We start from the raw sequence: 20122 nt of genomic DNA, 5'->3' as shown, positions 1-20122 counted from the left end.
GGCAGCAGCAACAGCAGTGCACACTTCAGAGCTGGGCTGTGCTCTCCAGGGTCAACAATCCTGAGTTAGGATCGTTGGAACCTGGATGGGGATGCAAAGGCAACCACCATAAGAGCAGATACTCAGCAAGCAGAAAGTCTGTGTGCTCAGCCTCTGTCCACATCTGTACCAGTCACAAGAAGCTTGGCATTCCTCATCTATGGTGAAGGGGCCAGTACTCAGGAACCCACTAAGGCTGGTGGGTCCTGCTTCTTCCTTGGATAGCCATGAAGGTACAATATTGTCAATGAAGAAGAGGCCCTATATAAACCTATCTTCTGTCCTTGTCCTCCCCCCCCCCCCATCACTTACTTCAGGGCAATTTGAACCCGGGTGGCTCCCATGGCTTCTGATTCTTCACTGTCGAATGTAGCAGCTTCAGAAGTGCCCAGTCTATAAGACACCAGGGGAAGGGGTTAGTGTCCCATAGCTGCCCACGAACAAAAGCCTTTTCTGGACTCAGGGTCCCTGCTGTGAGACTAGACTGCCGGCTGTGTGCTCAGTGTGTCTCTGGACCCTCATTTTCCCAGGGGCTTAGGAACCTTCTCCAGAATATACTTCCTTTCTCTAGCTAGCATCTCTTTCCCTAGCACACACTTTACAGCTGTCACCCCAGAACCCACATTTGCCCTAGGAGCCTTGGATATCACCTGCATCTCTGCTGCTTGCATCTTGGGCACAGCTCCAAAGAGGGCTGCCTGGGGAAAGGCTAGGGCACCAGAAACACCCTTCTGCAGCTCCACCACATCCTTTGGAGTGTGGGCTTGAACATCCAGGGCTCCCACACTCCCCAGGAATAGAACAACAGCCAGGGACCCACCTCTGCGCAGAAGGCTCGTACACACCACTGTCCCCAGCCACAGACTCATCAGACACTGCAGCGGATACACAGGCCACTTTCAGGCCACACCCCGGGGCCACACCTGCAGCTGTTTGAGAGAAGGGGAAGACTAAAGTAAGTCAAGTTCAGAAATCACACAATTCTGACCCGCTCTCCTAATGGTTCCAGTGAACTCGAAAACCCCTCTGAACACTCTAGTAAAGTCCTTCTTGACTTGGGACAAGGGAAGGGGTTATATGTGATTTCATGGTTGTGATGGCTGTTCTTGCTTGTCAACTTGACCACATCTGGAATTAACTAAAACTCAAATAGCTGGGCACATATGTGAGGGACTTTTTAACCTTAATTAAATTATTTGACATGAAAGATCCATTTTAAATCCAGATCTTTGGGGTGGACAGATCCACCTTTAATCTGGGCCATACCTTCTGCTGGAAGCCTATATAAGGACACGGAAGAAGGAAACTTGCTCTTTTTTTGCCTGTTTGTTTTTGCTTTTGGTGGCAAGTTCATTCCCCATGTCTGGCATTTGAGTCTATTTATTTGTCATTTTGGGGAATACTGAAGACCAGCTGAGACATCCAGATTCATGGTGTGAACAACTGCTGGATTTTAGGATCCTCTGGTCATAGGCAGCCATGGACACAGCTTGTAAGTCACTCTAATACATCCTCCCTCCCTCCCCCCCTCTACACACACACACACACACACACACACACACACACACACACCACACATCCAGGGAGGGGATCTGCTTCCCTCTTCTGACTTTCAAAGGTATGGGCACAAATGTGGTGCATATAAGTATAAGCAGGCTAAACACTCATTCACATAAAATATAAAACAGCCTGGTTTTAAATACGGTTTTGCCATAGGCTTCTTTATGACCACGGGACACTGACTGAACCCCAGTAAGCCCCAGGTTCCCCCTTTGGGAGGTGAAAATAACAACACCTACTTTATAGGCTTCTGGGGGGACTGAATGTGGGAACTTCCATAGTAATGGAGACTTCGGTTCCTCTGTATGAAGTTCAGGGTGTGTGTGTGTGGGTGTGCATGTGTGTACACACAAGTGTATTAGTGCTTGTGTGATGTATACATTATACATACATGTTCAGTCCAGAGGTCAACTCAAGTGCTGTTGCTCAGGAGCCACACCCCTTGTTTCTTTAAGACAGGGTCTCCCTGTCCAAGGCTCACCATTAGGATAGAGTAGCTGGCTAGCAAGCCCCAGGGATCCCCATCTCTGCTTTCTAGTGCTGGGATTATAAGCACACACACCAATACCGGTTCTTATCACCTTTTAAACACGAATTCTGGGGGTTTAACTCAGTCCCTCGTGTTTGTGAAGCAAACTCTTGACTAGCTCTCCGGACCTGACAGGTTTGGGTTTTTAAGACTGGATTTTAGGATGTATCCAAGGCTAGCTTCAAACTCCTGATCTTTCCGCCTAAACCTCCTCAGTGCTGGGATTACAAGACAGAGTCATCCTGTGCAGAGAGTGGTATTGTTTTATAGGTCTTCCCTACAGGCCTGGGACAAATTAACAGCCCTTTGCCTATTAAAGGAAAGCAAGGAAGGATGCATCCATAGCCAGCTCCTCCTTCTCTCCCCATCTCTCCTCTTAGCAGAAGTCTCTGGCTGGGGTCATAACTGGGCTTTGTAGGTGGTCCACATTTCCTCCAGGCCCAAATAATGGCGTGCAGGACCCACTGCCAGGCCCTGAGCTACAGATGGGAAGAAATCACATCTTGCTGTCCATGCTCCAGGTATTTCACCCGACAGCCAAATACTCCTATAAGCACCAGTGCAAGCCTGGCCCTGGGGTAGACGGAGACGCCTCAGGGACTGGATGTATGGTGGTGCACTGAGATTGGGGTTTTAGCAGGCTGGGGAAACAGGCCATTTTGGTGAGGAGAGCCTGGGATGCATCTGGTGCTGGAGATGCAGGAAAAAAGCTTTCCCAGCCTTGTGCCACACCTGCTGAGCCCTGGGGGAGACTTCCCACCTTCAGCCCCGCTCTCTGCTCTCCGCTAAACCACTTAAGGAGATTAATTTGTCTGCTGACTGAACGGCAGCACTAATCGCATAACCTGCTTAGTTGCTGAGCCCTGCCTGGCACAGCTCACAGCAAGGCAAGGTTGCTGGAGATGGCGTGAAAGAAACAGGTTGTCACCTAGCTGTCTCTAGCCCAGGAGTCCAGAGACCACCGTTGGGAGGGGGATGGGGAAGGTCTCTTTCCAGGACCAGGTTGGAGTCTGAATGTCCTGATGTGGCCCTGGTTCCTGAACAAAGACTTCTTAAGCCAAGGAAGAGCTTTTACCCACACCCCCTTCTCCCTGGGGATCAATTTGCTGAGGCTTGCCACCTGCAATAGGAGGCTTGTTTTTATTTTTGTTCGAGAGAACTCAGCGAGATTCCCTTCCTGATGAGGGAACCCCAGGGATCTCTCAATCCCTCTTTAAAGAAATGGCTGACACCAGGAGCCTTCAGTTAACTGTGAAACCTTACTCCCCCACTACTGACTCCTATGCACACAGACTGGCAGTTCCAAGCACAGAAGCTATGCTACTGCCCATTCTAAAAAAGACAATGCACACTTCGCAGAGGGATGAGGCTTAAATGGATAGACACATGCTCCCGGACCTGAGTGAGCCTTGTATGCCTCGACCCAAGCACAAAAGCCAATACTGTGGTTGCTAGGACACTTGTGGGTGCAAGGTGGGGCCCGCAGATGAGCTTACTGGGCACTCTGCTGCGTCATGTCCAGGTGGGGCAAGTACCAAGAGAGTCACACATCTGTGGGACACTGAGCCCATCCAGGGATTGGGCTCTGAGATCAGAAAGACCTAGCTTCCTCATTTTCTGCGAGGACAACCCTGGCTAACAGATGTTACCTCTTTGAACCTTAGCTTCCTCATCTATGAAATGGGCAGAGAAGAAACAACCCATTTTCTTTCTTCCCTCCCTCCCTCCCTGCCTCCCTTCCTCCCTCCCTCCTTCTCCGTCTCTATTTCTCTCCAGTACATCTCAATCTCAGATAAGAGAACTTCAGTTCATTCTGTGGCAGTGGCTACGGTTTTCCTTCTCTCTAAACCTAGGCCATCAATTTCACCAGCAGCATCTAATCTGAAGATTCCCATCTGATTCCTAACCATAATGTTCTCTTTGATTTCATGAAGAAATGCAAGCCATTCCCAGGGTTCCCAAGGTCCTTGCTATAATTAGTATACAATCCACATCCCACTACCAGGTCCTGTGTGATCAGGACGCTTCCACTGACCATAGCTTTTCTCGGTCCCAAGTTACGAGCACTGCTGTGGCCCCAGAGATTTTACTCACTCCCTTCCTTTCTCTCCCCCCTCCTTTTAAATTAAATTTATTACCATTGTGTGTATTTATGTGCATGTGTGCACACATGGAGGTCAGAGGACAACTTTTGGGAGCCAGCGCTCTTTTTACTGTGGGTTGCGGGTATTGAACTCAGGCTGTCAAGCTTGTGCAGCCAGAACCTCTACCCACTGCTTTTGTATTTTTGAGATACGATTTCAAAGCTTCCAACCGAAGAGGCCACATAGTGGAGGTTGACTGGGCGACTTTGTGCTCCTAATCCTCACACCCCTTCCTCCTAAATTCTGGGATTAGAGTTGAATGCCACCACACCTTCTTACACCCTGGCCCCCAACCAAGCCCTTCTCATCATTTAAGCCTCTATCCATTCTGAACCAGCCACCTCACCCCCACCCAAAGGCTCTCCCACATGCCCTGCTGGGTTTACTTCACATGCTTTTGTCTGGTGCACGTGGCTCCACATGAACCTGGGCTTCTTAAGAGCAGTGTCTGTCATCTACATGGGTCCTTAGCAACTAAGTTTGCCATATGACATGTCTGTGGAAAGCTTAGCTGAATTAATCCGTGTATATTCAATTAGCCCAGGATCTGGGATTCATGTTGGTAGGTGCTAAATAGCTATTGAATGAAATCTACCATAGCAAAGCAAAACCCTAGCCCGGGACCTAGCACATTCTGCATTCGTCAGTATCTACTGAATAAATAAACAGCCACATAAAGACCCAGCCATCAACAGTAGTCAGGAATTATCACAGGAACCCCCTGCCTCCTGGTTCCAAATAAGGACCCCGTGCTCCGTACCTTGGCCCAGTGGCTTGCCCTCAGGTCCTGGTTCCTCTAGCTGGTATCTTTCCCGGGTGCTGCTGCCGAGGCTCAGCTCACAGAGAGCCGTACTCAGCTCTGGGTCTTCAAACTCCAGCGGGGTCAGAAAGGCATCTCCAGCCAGGAGGGGTTCAGCGATGAGAGGGGAGCAGGGAGGGGACGGGGAGGAGAGAGAGGAGCGTGGTGACAGGGAAGTCATGGATTTTGGAGTGCCAGACAGGGAGCGTAAGGCCTGCAGGCGGCTGCCTCCCTCTGCCTTCTGTGTCTTGGCCACCTCATCCTCGTGGATGGTGGTGATGCAGCCCGAGGGCCGGAAGCCTGTGCTGCCCTCCAGGAACAGCAGTTCCACCTTGCTCTGGAGCTCGGGGTCGAGCTGCTCGAACGGGTCATAATAGAGGTCAGTGAAGCTGGCTGAGGTGGAGGAGTCCAGGCTGGAGGCAGCCAGGGAGCCCCGGCTGGATGTGAGTGACCCAGGGCTGCTGCCTGAAGACAGGGACTGCATGCTACTTGAGAGGCTGGGGGCAGAGAAAGGAAGAGAGAGATGAAGATGCAGTGAAACAGCTTCAGGGAACTCTACCAGGTCTGAGAAACGCTAAGGGTACTGGGTATGCATCTGTCTTCCTAGCCTACTTGACAGCGTAAGCTGGGCCATGTACCCAATTCCACTCAGGAGAAAAATAAGAGATCCTGAGAAAGTCATGTTCCCAAAGTAGCAGAGCTGGGCTGTGGGCCCAAGTTCAGACTCTTGCTTTGTAGGTCTGGCTGGCTTCAAACTTTTGATGCCCTTGTTTGAAGCTCTGAGTGCTGGGATGATAGTTGGAAGTCACACACGTGACTTCCAGTTTCCTTCAACCCCTCTTTCCTATTGCTCACATTGAAACTTTATTGATTATTTTTGCTTGTTTATTTCCTTTTATTTATTGGCTGATTGAGATGGGATCTCACTGTGTAGCCCTGGCAGGCCTAAAATTTGCTATGTAGACCAGGCTGGCCTCAGAAATCCAATGACTGTACCTCCCAAGTGCTGGGATTAAAGACGCGTGACACCATGCCCAGTCCCAACTCACTTTTTTTTTAAAATAATTTTTAAAAATATTTATTTATTTATTATGTATACAATGTTCTGTCTGTGTGTTTGCCTGCAGGCCAGAAGAGGGCACCAGACCTCATTACAGATGGTTGTGAGCCATCATGTGGTTGCTGGGAATTGAACTCAGTACCTTTGGAAGAGCAGGCAATGCTCTTAACCGCTGAGCCATCTCTCCAGCCCTCAACTCACTTTTTGTTTTTCTTTTTTTTTTTGGTTTTTCGAGACAGGGTTTCTCAACTCACTTTTTAAATATGTTCAAATATTTATCTTAAAAGGAGACCTTACATCCTAAATGTCAACTGAAAAGCAGTATCTATTGATAAAAACAGGAAGAAACCACTTTTGCTTGGGACTGGGGAGGGAGAGAAACTTAACAAAACGCTACTATGAGGATCCAGTAATATACTTCAGCCCTTAAGGCCTGAGATTATGGAAGCCTACTCTATGCTGAAAAAGTGGGCTTTTACACACATGGGCATCTTCCTGGGGCCATCTCTGTGTGTATAGTCCCAAGGGATGAAGGACAACAGCCAGTCACCCTGGTCAACCTCATATCTGCTAGAATAAATTCCTTCTCTGCGTCTCATAGTTAAGGGGGATTGTGAAGGGCATCATGGAACTGGGCCAGCTCCCAGCCATGGTGACAGTCACCACCCACCACTCACCTTTTCAGCTGCGAGTGCAGAGAGGCGACCTGCCGAGTGGCTTCCTCCAGTTCTCTCACCAGCTGGTTCCTCTTGCTGTTTAACTTCAACCTGAAGGAAGAGAAGGCATGAGGACGATGCCTCAAAGGGATGCCGTGCTCCAGGTCCCCTCTGGATCTCCGAAAAAGAAAACGAGGTCTGTGCCCTGATAGATGGACATGACAACCAAGAGACGCGTGCACAGGGACTATAAAAACATCTCACTAGGGTGTTGTGAAGACATACAGTCGATTCATACACAAATTCTGTAGGAATCGTGTTGCTACCTGCCATACCTTACGGACTACACTAGGAACCTAAACACATTGCACTGATTTATTTTATGTTGATATGTGCATGTGAAGATTGATTTTGAATCATTTTACAGATGAGGAAATTGAGGCTCTTGGTTACATAATTTACTCAAAACTGGATATAGTGGGAGAATTAAGATTCCACCAAAGTGCCATTCTCTCCTTCTCTTCCTTCCGTCTCTCTCTTCCCTTCCTCTCTTTCAACTGCTCTCTCCTCTCCTGCCCTCCCTTCTTCTTTCCATCAACCACAATTTGTTGAGTACCCAGGTCACACTAGATGCTGTCCCTGGGAAAGAGAACTCACTGCCACTCTTACAGAGCACGGAGGGTGGAGGACAATGGGCATCTAATTAGAGAAGGGTGTGACGAGGTCCAGAAGAATTGAAAAGAGCAGAGGACGGGATCCCTAATTTAGACTTTGAGCAAATGGCTTTGTGGCCAGATTTCTGGCACCCACTCTTGCCTGTGTCCTGGGTTCCCAGGCTCAACATTAGATCACTTTCCCAGGCTCTCTTACAACTGGCTGAGGCACGCAAACAACTTCTAGACAATGGGATCTGGGCAGATGGCACGTGTATCAGCCTGAAGCGTTTAAGGGCAGTGTCTTCCTCAGATCTTTGTGGCCTTAAAGGAGAAGCAGAAAGGCTGTGGGCTCTTCAGTGACAAGGGAGGCTGGCAGTTACTGGGAATATTAAGATATTATATGGGTAAGAATCAAACTTCAGGAGTGTTTATCCACGAGATCTGGGACTATTTCTTGCAGCCCGCAATCCCCTACTAATAGGGATATTTAAGTGGCTCTGTAGACAGGAGGTGGGGAGGAAGCGGGTAACTCTTTTCCGGGTGAAACGGGCTGAGTTCATTCACTCTACTGTGGGGTCTGGATGATAAATTTCCATGTCAAGGTCACTCATTGCTCCTCCCTGCCACTCTGCTGGAAAAGGAGCTTGACTGGCCCTTGCTCTCTGGACCCAGGAAGGCACCAAGAGCTCAGTCAGCCCCACCTGGTGCCTGAGGACAAGGGTTGGTTTTCACACAAAATCAAACTAAGCCAGGTCATCTCTCTACCACAACAGTCAGGCCTCTAGCTCATGAGATCGGAGGTGGCCCTTGACACAAGCGTGCAGAAGCTGTGCTTGCTCCTGGGCAAGAGAACCTGTGAAATCACTGACAAGACAGAACAGTAAGCCAACGGTAGGCTGACTGGCCTTGGCATCAGTCTTGGCCAACTCAATCTCCAGAGCTTTCCCCCCAGATTCTTGCCTGATCTGATGGGGACAGAGAAGAGGCTGGCAGATGGGGCCTTTAATGAACAAATCCCAGATTTCTCCAGGGAATGGATGAGGCTGTGCAATTTTCTGTCCCTCTCTAAGAGCAAAGCTCACAAAGGAGGATACGTCTGAGGTCAAGAAGTGGAGCTCGCAGTTTCTATAGCGCAAGCCTGAGTATGATGGGAGCAAATGCAGGTCCCCAATGGAGCCTGGGCGGGACAGTGAGGGAACTGTCCTCAGGCTGACTTGACTTCCTGAGCAGGCAAGGACAGCCGCCGACAGTAACACGCAGGTGCTGTGGTCCCCTCCCAGCGGCAGCAGACTTAGCAGGCCAGATGGCACGTGAGTGATGTGCCGGGCACATGCTGGGAGGCCATGAATACATCAATTGTGGAAACAGGCAGAAGATCCAGGGGGTGGGGCCTGAATGGCCACAAGCTGTAGCTAGGCGCCTGGGGTGCTGGTTAAAAAACGCAATCGCCTGGGCTGCATCTCAGGCCTGAAGAACTGGTCCCCGGGGTGGGGCTGTGGTGCCCATGATCTAACAAGCATCCTGTGTGACCGCACACCGGCTTTGATGCATGGTTTGCAGAGAGAGTGAATCACAGGGAATGCAAAGAATGTGAAGACAGACCTGAAGGAGAAAGAAAAGGCAGGAGGTGGGGAGGAATGCAAAAAGGGCACTGGGGGCGCTAAAGGGAAGAGAACAGAGAAAAAGGGACTCGGGGAGAAAGGAGGGAGAGACTTACAGAAAAAGAAAGCGGGAATCTAGAGGCCCAGCACTGAATACAGACAACAGGGATCAGAATCAAGTGGACTGATTTCCATCAGCACTTTCCCTGCCATTCCCTTGGCTTCTCTCTTCAGAACCCTCTTAGGGCACAAGAGGCATCTTGCCCTGTGCCCACTGCCTTCCTGACTGCTGCATGCGCCCAGGGACCTTGTCCCCCTGAACCCTCGTGTGGCCTGATCAGCGGAGGAGTGGAGAGTCTTGATTCCCTAGACTGGCTGTATAGATTCACTGTTCCACTGGAGCTCCTGAACCTTCGACAGATGGGGTTGAAAGCAATATTGAAAGGCCTTCTGAGCGGGCAGCTGCCTAAATGGAGTAGGTGCTTGAACTGCAAGCCAGGACCCAGCTCTGTCACTGGGGATGTCAAGTGAGTCTTAATTTCCTCATCTGTAAAGCATGCTCTCAAGTTACTAGACAAAAGATAGGGTCTGGCCCATGACCAGTGCACCTTCGGGGTGCCTGAAGGATCTTCTAGTTCTAACTTCAGGAAATGAAAACTTTCACGGTAATGAAATATCTCCGTTCACAAACTGGTCCAAAATGCCTGCTCGTAGACTTCCGGTACTTGGTGCCTTTGCCTTCTTTTTTTCTCTATGAGGCAAATGAAGCCCATATTGGTCAATAGCTTAGTCACGGTTAACAGGTATAAAGTATCTCTTTTGACCCAGCAAGAATCAAGCAGGGCTGTGATCAGTGTGTCCTCTCCAGCTTCTGGCAGAAAAGATGATGGACAACCAACAGCTCCCAGGGACAGTCACTGGGTCTAGTCCCAGGCGAAAGTTTAAGCACAGGCACAAAGGTCCAGTAAGCACCTGCCCAGGCCTCCCATCCATTTATATTTTCAATAAACACAAAAGGCACAGGGCATACGACAGAACCCTTATCATCACAGGGTATGGTTCCAGGAAAACCAGCATGGTGCCTTCAGGCAAGTGCCGGTGTGGGCTATAAAACACCAGTTATTTAAGGTCTGTTGTTCTCCTTACACTAAAATTGCTGATGGGTCAAAGCTGGCCAGCCATTCCCGCCAGCAGAGGATAGAAGGGAAGGCGATAGACTGTGGATGTCTCAGTTAGTAGTTCTGAGAATTTGGTTGAAAAGATTGGTCCAGTTCGCAATCAAGGGATCCTTGGCCCCCAGGGTCAGGGCCAGGCCTGGACAAGCATCAGATGCTAGTGAAAACAGAGCTTACTCAGTTGCTAGGATGCTGCTGCGAGCTGGGTGTTTTAGAGATTAAGGGCTACGGGCCGTGTATATGCAGAACACATACAGGTACATACAGGCACCCTGCCTTCCCAGACTGCTCCCCATGAGGTGCATGCATGTTCCCCTGCTTTACAAACTAGACTTATGCCTGGCGTTGCTGGGAAAACGAATCCCCTTGCTTATTCCTGAACAATTACACACTTTTGAAAATCACAGTGTGGCTGTGTGTGTGGGTTTGTATCTGCTTGTACAAATATTATTAAATCATAAAAAAAGAATGAAATACTGTCATTTGGAGTAAGATAGATGGATGTGGAAGACGTTTTGTTAAATGAAATAAACCGGGTACAGATAAACACTGCATGTTTCTCATTTTAGAAGTTACAGAAATCAATCTCCTAGGAGCAGAGAAGAACCATGGTCACTGGGAAGGCTAGAGGGAGGTCGGATAATGAGTTCCGAAATACATTCTCATGGGAGAAATTAGTTCTGGGGCTCTGTGTTGCGGTCACATAGCTGCAGTGGACAGGTTATTTCAAAACAGCAAGAAGATTCTGAAAGCTCCGAAAACAGAAACGAGAAATGTTGACAATGGGAACGCCAATTATCCCGGTGTTGTCATTATTCAAGGTGGACATATGCTGAAATAGCATCCTGCTTCGTAAATATTTACAAGCACTGTCTATGTTAATATAAAGAAATTAAAATGAAAAAAAAAAAAACCCTAGCTTCAATTCTGCACCCCTTCAGTGGTAGGCGGGGAGATGTTGCTCAAAATCTGCTACGGACAGAATGAAAAAAGCCAGAAGAGACTTGCAGGTTATTAGAAAACCGCTCCACTCTTCTGTGTTGTGTGCTCAATCTATCCTGCTTTGTGTCACACACACATACACACTCTCCTACAATCCTAGAAACTGGGAGGCCTGAGGTCCTGTTTCCAAAAGATCTGGTTGCTATGGAGGAATCCCTCTGTGACTGTGGCAGCTTGTATGAGCGTGTCCTCTATAGGTTCATCTATCTGGACATTTGGTTCCCAACTGGTAGAGCTATTTGGGGACATTTAGGAGGTATGGCCTCACTAGAGGAAGTATGTCACCGGGGACAGGATTTGAGAGCTCCAGGCCTTGCCCTATTTGTAGTTTGCGCTCTCTCTCTCTCTCTCTCTCTCTCTCTCTCTCTCTCTCCACTCTCTGCTTGTGTTTAAGATATGACCCCTCAGTCTGCTGCTCCGCTGCTTGCTGCCACACTCCCCTGCCAGGATCAACTCCAACCCTCTTTGGCTTGAACCATAAGCCAAAATAAACTCTTCTTCTCAAAGTTGCCTTGGTCACACTGCTTCCTCACGGCAACATAGAGTAACCAATACACTGATTCACCGACAGCAGGCTTCTCACGTTGACCTCAGATGACAGTCCTCTTAACTTCTGAATGCTCCAGATTGCCACGCACACAGATGTCATGCTACAGGCCAGGCTTTGCAGAGTGAATGATGGCGGGTATGACTGAGTGAGTGACTGGATGGACGGGTGAATGTCTGGACTAGAAAACTTCCTTTAAGCACAATTCTCTATTGTTTTTGATTTTCTTTTCAAGAAAGAGTTTCTCTGTGTTGCTTTGTAGCCCATCCTGGAACTACCTCTTGTAGACCAGGCTGGCCTCTAACTCACAGAGATCCACCTGCCTCTGCCTCCTGAGTGCTGGGAATAAAGGCATGTGCCACCACTGCTCAGCAATAATTTTCTATTTTCTAATTTGGGAGAAAGGGGTTGCAAGGAGCACCAAAGGAAATACAGAGTCTGAAACAGGTCTCAACGTCACAGATGAGGCTGGCTCATAGTCTTTACAGTTTACATTAATTGTCAGTATTTGAAAATTAAAAATCCAGCTGATAACCCTTTGACGTTCCACTGTGGTATACAGTTCAGTAGTAGAGCACTTGCCTAGCATGTGTGAGGCTCTGGGTTGCACCCCTAAGCGCTACAAAAAAGAAACATAAGGACCACGGGCCACACAGAGCCCTAGAGCCTGCTCGCTGGATCTAGGAGGCAGTGCCTACATCAGACAAGCAGGGTTAGTGCCCCACAGACTGATGGGTCTACAGCTAGGTGTGCCTCAAGCATTTCCATCACATGCTTAGCCCGTAAGCATTTCAGTCTGCAACCCCTAGGCCACTGGCCTTCAAATATCGGCCCCTCTGGACATGCTGAAAACAGTACAGTGGGTCGTGAAGAAAAAAAGAAAATAATGACATATTCTGGCTACGACACCAAATACCCCCATCAGTAACAAAGCATACAGATGTTTAAGACTGCTTATAATTAAAACCATGTCTGTATACATATTCTCCTGTATGATTTATTATTATTTTAGTGTGTGTGTATATGTGTGTCTGTGTGTACACTTGTGCACAGTTTTTCCTCTCCTTCCCTCATGTAGGTCTTTGGAATTAAACTCAGGTTGTCAGGCTGGGTGGCAACCACCTTTACCTATTAAGCCATCTCACCTGCCCTCCTGTATGCTTTAAATCATCTCTATACAGTGCATCCCAATACAGTGCAAGTGCTACAAATTAGTTGTTAAGATAATGCATATTTGTATTTTTTGTTATATTAATTTTTAATCTACTTTTCAAACATTTTCAATCTGTGATTGATTTCCAGGATCAGGAACCCTTGAGTACCAAGGGCTGACTGTCTAACAGAAGAGAGTAAACATCAGAGGACATCTCCTGCCCCAGACACCCACACAGGGAATCCAAAGGTGTGTATGTGTTTGGAAGCAGAAATAAGCAAGGGAAATCATTTCCCCGGCGACACCAGGTACAAGCCTAGTTGGTAAAGCAGAGATGTTCATTGTGTGAAACCTGTGAATTTCACATCACCTAAGAGACCGAGATTCACCGTTACAACACTGGAAAGCCACTCTCCCAGGTGATCAGGTACTGTGGGGCTTGCTTCAGGGAGCAGACACCCTCCTGATAGCCTCCTGTGTGAAGTACAGGGTCCTGGTGCAGAGGAACATAAGCCATCATTTCTGATGTACCACTCCGGAAGGCTAACAACTCTAAATGAGAGCACTCACCAGTCTACTCAGGCATCCCCACTATGACCCTGACTCCTGGCTCCTGTAGGGCTGCCAGGCCAGATTGGCATGTTTTCCTTTTCCCCTGGGCCCCTGGGCCCCATCTGCTCAGCCCAGACCTACCTCTCGGTCAGTGCCTTGCTCTGGGTGTCCCGGGCTGCCTGCAGGTCCTTCTCCAGTCGCCTCCGGGCCATCTCTAGCTGTTCCACCTCTCCCTGGGTCCACTTCCGGGGGCTGATGAAGCGCATCTCCTTCAGCAGTTCCTCCTTCTCGTTGATGAGGATCAGTCGGTCCCTCTCTGAGTCTAGCACCCCAGGCCAGGCCTCACTGTCAAGTTTGGCCAGCTGGATTTTGAGGTTGGCGATCCTGGGGGTTGAGAAGGTGAGTATGATAGATGAACAACGACGTTATAGAAACTGGAAGATGGGTGGTTCTTCTAAGGACATGAAGTAGCAGGATCCAGGATGTCCTAAGAGCAGACAGCTGTTTCCTTTTTGCTCAGCTCCCGGGCCGGTGCAGTAGAGTTGGACACCATGGCAGGCAACAGTTTCTTACCAGGAGCTCTGGGACCCTGGGTGAGGTGCTTACATCTCTGAAGGGAATTATAAGATCTCCTTCCCAGGGTGGTGGCACATGCATGCACACACATAGACACGCTCAAAGCATAGTATTTGGCATATAGTAAGCCCTCAATAAATGTTTCTGTGCTACTGCCGTCACTGGTTGGACCACTAATATTAGTTATGTAACGCTGGGAAGATGTCCTGAGCCTTGGAGATGAGACAAGCAATAACTCATCCTCCAGAGTGGGTATGAAAACCAGTGATGACGTACACAGTGTGCTGTGTATGAACAGGGCTGAGTCATTGGCAAGGGGAATCACTGGGCTGTGGCTACCTGTGTGCTCTCAGTTCTGAGTGTAGTAATGGTGAAAACAGTCATGAACTTGAGCTTCTGAGACCTGAGTTAGGAGTTCTAACCTTGACTTTTATGATGGAAAGAATCGTCTCTTGGGGAAAAATCATTTGAGGGGCTGGGAACATTTGGGGCCTCTGTGCTTTCACCTACACAAGACCTTGGGTTCGATTCCCAGAAGCAACAATGAAAATCGTTTTGGTATCATAGCTTCTAGCACAAAGCCTGGTCAATTGTAGGCAGTTAGTGAATACTAAGGAAAGCAGCCAGTAGCCCTGAATCTTCACTTTTCTAAGACCTAGAGTCCTCAACTGTAAGGTGGGGACAATGATGGTAACCAAAGAGACAGCCCATGAGCACCACATGGAAAATTTGCAACAAGAACTCTACATATTGTCAGGCATTCTACAGACAATGGCAATTATTCCCATGCTACTTAAAGAGTATTGTTATAAACGCCCCAGAGCAAGCACACCACTATCTTTTAGGATCTGGCCTCTGCAAAGTGCTCTGGGGTCTTGGACCCTAGTGTTACTGCATCCTTAAGGGGCAGACACAAAAGACTCACTGATCTCATTGGACAGGCAGGCACTCTATGGCTCACTTGAGATCAAAAATCATCACACATGGCCAGTCCTTGTAGTGAGCCCAGACCTATGGACTTGACGTTCCAGCTCACTTACGTGAAATGTGACCAAACTTTCTTTACCAAACACTGTTGGATTTGAGATGCCTTGTGATATGTAGCCAAGGTTCTATATAGACAAATCCATCTAGCTCTTTCTCCAACCAAGAGTCCTAGCAGGAATTCTAAGTGAATTATTTGACTTTGTATTCATGTACACAGCAATGGATGAATACAATATATGAATGGACAATAGCCTGTGGTTGTCAGTGCTCAAAGGCTAGAATGGTACGATAAGCGCTGGTGGGACTCAGCTACAAGCAGGACACTGAGGAGTGACTGGTGTCTTCCCGTGTGTTCTTTCCAGGGTGGCTTTCCCATGCCACTGTATTTTAAACTTTAGGTCGTCCATCCTTTGGGGAATCAGATGTAACTACTAGTCCCCCTCTCAGGCATGCACAGGGGACAAAACCTGGAAGGCGCCAGCCAAGGGAGGTCTCCATGAATTACTGCTCCATTTCTCCCCTTCTTTAAGACCTGCGCCCTGTTTCTCCATCCCATAAAGAGCTGTCTTCTCTCTCAAATCCAGCTTTTGGTGGTAGTGAGACATTTAATGTCTCAGTCCTGGGGGCACAGTTCACTCCTCCAGTCTCTGTAGGACTGGTTATCTAAGATGTAGGCATTGCCTCCCGCAGGTTGGAAGACACCTGAAGGTCAAGGATGGGAGGCACAAATACACAACTGTTGCTGACTCGCTAAGCCCCTAGGGGGAGCTGAAACAGTGCACACGAAAGAAAACTCTTCCCACCGGATCATCATCCAATTCCTTCCTTGTTATTAGCCCAGCTTCTCCTGAGGAAATGATAGGTCCTCAAGTCACTTGGTGAGCTGACCTCAATCCTCATCCCAGCATGAGCCCAAGACCCATGCCTGGATCTTCTGGGAGTGGTAATTCCCCTATCCTCTACTGGCCCTGCAACAACGACAGGCCATTCAAAACTACCAGTGACTCTCTCAGACTCAATATTTATCAAACCTATTAGGAACACGGCTTAGGAGGACAAAGATATCGAGACCAACCTGGGAGTCATAGCAAGACCCTGTCTCAAAAACTGAGAACACAGTTATATACCAACCCCAAATCAGACAAACAAGAGTCCCTAATAAAAGATCCATCTGTTGGGAAAGAAAGGTGGTCTTTCTGTGGAGGCTGGAAACCTGGAGGAAGGTAAGCGTAGACCTGCTGGATATCCATCTGGCTGTTTTGATGAGGAAAGCCTGCTTGAGGATGAAGCCAACACAGAGGGCAAGACAACAAGCAGGGGCAGAGAAGACGAAACGAAATTTAAGTTGTACCATCCGAACCCTGGATCTAGCTGAGCCTGATGCCAAAAGTACCCCTGCTGGGGGAGGGGTGGGTTAGCCTGCCGAATTCTGCTTTCTTTCATTCCTTTTGTTTCTACTCAGTTTCTGACGCTATTGCCAGGAGCTGTGCTGCTCAGTGGGAATGGGCAGAGTCTCAGGCTGGGCAACCTCCTAGCTGGCTCCATGGAGATGCTTCACAGACCAGAGAGTTGGTCTAGAAAGCAATGAATGCCACTGTTTAGGCACCACCAAAATGGCCAGTTAGTTCTTTCCCAATAAGGCTGGTACATCATGTAGAAAGAATACCATGAACTCAAAGCCGGAAGAACATCCAGGGTTCAAATACTGTATGTATCACCTGGGAGAGTCACGGAACATCCTGGGTCAAACTTTTCTCCCCTCTAACAGATAGATAGCAAGATAGGAACTCTGTCCGTCCTTCCTTCCTTCCTTCCTTCCTTCCTTCCTTCCTTCCTTCCTTCCTTCCTTCCTTCCTTTTTGGTTTTATGAGCCAGGGTTTCTTTGTGTAGCTTTGGAGCCTGTCCTGGAACTCCCTTTGTAGACCAGGTTGGCCTTTAAATCCATCCACCTCTGCCTCCTGAGTGCTGGAATTGAAGACATGCACCACCACCACTCTGGCTTTTTATTTTCTTAAATTACCACATTTTGTGTGTTTGTTTATGCAGGTGTGTAGGGTTGCATGCTATATGCCACATGTGTACGGAGGTCAGAGAATAACTTGCCGGAGTCACTTCTCTCTCCCGTATGGATCCCTGGGATTGAACTCAGGTTGTTAGGCTAGTTAGCAGGTTGATAGGTTCGTTAGCAAGCGCCCTTACCCAGTAAGCCATCTCCTCAACTCTGCTGGAAGGTTTTTTTTTTTTTTTGAGACAGGGTTTCTCTGTGGCTTTGGAGCCTGTCCTGGAACTAGCTCTGTAGACCAGGCTGGTCTCGAACTCACAGAGATCCACCTGCCTCTGCCTCCCGAGTGCTGGGATTAAAGGCTCTACTGGAAGTTTTTAAAACTGGATAAGCCGGTCAGTGCACAACTCTTTTTAGTACAATACGCAATCTTCCTATGCTTTTCCACAAATGCAGTAGAAACCCTGGCTTTATGATGCGATCATTGTAGTGGTGAAACCCAGCTGCTTATGAGTCCATGCAGCCACAGAACATCCGAATCCCCAGAGCCCGAGCTGCTGAAAAGCACCAGCTATTGAAGCAGGAGGTGCTACTTCCGGATTTTAAGACCAATTTCATGATTAAGTTCACTTTCATTCACAAGGACATCTGTGGGGCTGGTGAAATGGCTCAGCAGGCAGAGGCAATTGCCACTCAGGGATCTGAATTCAGTCCCCAGAACCCACCTTAGTATGGAACGAGTGAAGAGACTCCACAAAGTTGTCCTCGGACGTGTGCACAATAACATGTGTGCATCCCTACAGTGTCCCTGCACACACATCATACATGCATAATAACAAGAAGTCAGGTGGGAGTCCTGGCTCATTAGTAGAATATAAGTGCCATGGACAAGGCCCTGGATTCAATCCCCAGGACCCCACCCTGACCCCCAAAAGTTTAAAAAGCCTGAACTATGGATCAGTTCAGGGTCAGTTGGCCTGGATAACATGGGGAAACCTTGTCTAAAAACAAGCAAGCAACATATCTAGAGAAACACCTGGAGACTCAGTTGTTGCACCTGCTTGGCACTCACAGGGCCCTGGGTTCAATCCCCGTTATAACAACACTAAAGATGACCACAAATAACGTTTTCTTTGTGAAGTGAGAAATGTCCGTAGTCTTCTTTCGCCTGTTCACCAAATCAAATAAATCTACTGCTCCTTCAAACCAAACTGATTCCAAGACCATCAGAAAGCGTGGACTATCGAATCCAAGCCAGGTAAAGAGAAAAATTACTAGGCTCTGACCTAGTAATTTCAACAGACCTGGGTTCAAATGTAGTTCAACCCTGTCTAGCATAGCATCCTGTCATTTCCTCTCCAAAACATAGAAGGATGCTCACACCTACCTTTATAATCTATGTGAAGATTAAGCAGGAGGCGTGTCCACAGGGCCCTCACCACGGGAGTTACAAATACGACCTTCCCCAGCTCTGGCCCTGACTTACCTTCTCTTGGCCTCTTCATACCGCAGGCGCAATCTGACCTTCTCTGCCAACTGGTTGTTGCTGCTGGTGCCGAACTAGAGGACAGGATAAGAACAGAGGCAGGAATAACGTGGTTACGGCAGCGAGGTTTCAATAGCTCATGCGAGACTTGACAGCTTCCGTGGGCAGAGCCAAGAATAGTTCCCAGTCACTGGGCTGGCCGTGTGGACTGCGGAGGAAGATAGCTAAACAAAAACACTTTTCTTCCTTCGGGCCGTAAGAATGGTCTCAAACTTAAGTACTTTGGGAAAAGAAACAAAAGCTCCCCCCCCCATATGTTACAGGAAAAAATCAGCCAAGAGCCAAAACAGATAAAAAGCAGAGACTGCAGATGAGTAGCGGGAGCAGATAACATACAAGAACCAACCTGGGCATAGCCGAAAACCCAGGGAGGCTACAGTGAGATCAGAAGCCCTACGGAGTCAGAAAAAAGACCCAGAAATCAGAAAGCACACCTAGTCTGGCTCTCCGGGGGTCTGTGGCTGGATGAATGACAGGGAAGGGGGAATAGCCTGTTTCTAACACTTGCCTATCGGGAACAAAAACTTCAGGCTCACGGAATCACACTTGGACAGAGTGTCCCCTCCTTAGTGGGAGAAGAGCTACAGAACTCAGCCAGGGGCAGCTAGGAGGTGGTCACCCAGCGTCCTGTGCTCCCGGAGAGGAGAGCAAAGGCTCTCTGAAGACCACGCTCACTGTGGGCTGGCCCTACTTGGCCACTTTCATGACTGGCAGCATTTTCACTACCCATGGCTGGGACCAGGCTGAACCTTGGCACCAAGGGTCAGCAGCTGTCTGAGAGCTGTAAGCACTGTATGGGGAATAATGAGACAAATACACTCTGCTTTCCAGATGGAAAGAGATCCAGAATGGAGCTACAAAACAGTATGAAAGAAACGAGAGGAAGGTGCTTCACTCGTTAAAAACACATTGCATGCAGGGCCTACAGGCAAACGCTCTTGGCCAGGCAGTACTTAGGATGGTGGAAGCCAACACCAGGCTTTTTTCATATCATCATGCCACTTTTGGGGTTCACTGAGCTCCACCAGGCTGAGTTAACAGCCACAGATCAGCTCCTCTGATGATGAAGGATAAGCAATTACCCTGCTAGGGCGGCCACCCAGATACCACCCTGGGCTACTCACACTCCCAGAGATGTCCGTCTGTGAGCTCACGTCCAGGAACTGCTTTGGCATCGGGAAGCTGGAACTTTCCAGGGAGCTGCTGCTGGACCACAGGTCAGAGTGAGACCCTCTGTCTGTGCGGAAGCCATCCTTCAGCATGGCAAGGCTCTGCAGTATAGGGAGGGGTGGGGGGAGCAGTGAGTGTTGTGGCTCCTTACTAATGCCCTCAGACTCCAGAGACGGACATTGAAGCCCCTGCTACTGGAGATACGGGTGGTTGTAAGCCACCACATGAATGCTGAGAATTGAACCCAGGACCCCTGGAGAAGAGTCAGTGCTCTTAACAGCTGAGCCATCTCTCCAGGCCCCTAAGGTGGAACTCTTGCTGTTTCTTTATCACTGCATGATCGGAGATAGCTGATTACCTCTCTAGGC

At 48.6% G+C, this 20122-nt stretch overlaps 1 protein-coding gene across 1 annotated transcript in view; it reads right to left on the bottom strand.

Moving 5' to 3' along the window:
* Positions 1-20122, bottom strand: part of Wwc1 (WW and C2 domain containing 1) — a 156794-nt gene that overhangs the window by 29239 nt on the left and 107433 nt on the right. Inside the window, exons 7-13 of the mRNA XM_050138573.1 lie at positions 19709-19855; positions 18525-18598; positions 13615-13857; positions 6809-6898; positions 5033-5568; positions 860-968; positions 352-432 (exon numbers count right to left, since the gene is read on the bottom strand). Coding sequence (XP_049994530.1) covers positions 352-432; positions 860-968; positions 5033-5568; positions 6809-6898; positions 13615-13857; positions 18525-18598; positions 19709-19855 — 1280 coding nt within the window. The remainder of the gene's footprint in view (positions 1-351; positions 433-859; positions 969-5032; positions 5569-6808; positions 6899-13614; positions 13858-18524; positions 18599-19708; positions 19856-20122) is intronic.

Source organism: Alexandromys fortis, unplaced genomic scaffold (assembly GCF_014885135.2).
Source record: "Alexandromys fortis isolate MF-2015 unplaced genomic scaffold, M_Fortis_MF-2015_v1.1 scaffold_11, whole genome shotgun sequence".
Lineage (NCBI taxonomy): Eukaryota > Metazoa > Chordata > Mammalia > Rodentia > Cricetidae > Alexandromys > Alexandromys fortis.
Note: the sequence above shows the minus strand (reverse complement) of the source record. Positions and strands in the feature narration are given on the sequence as shown.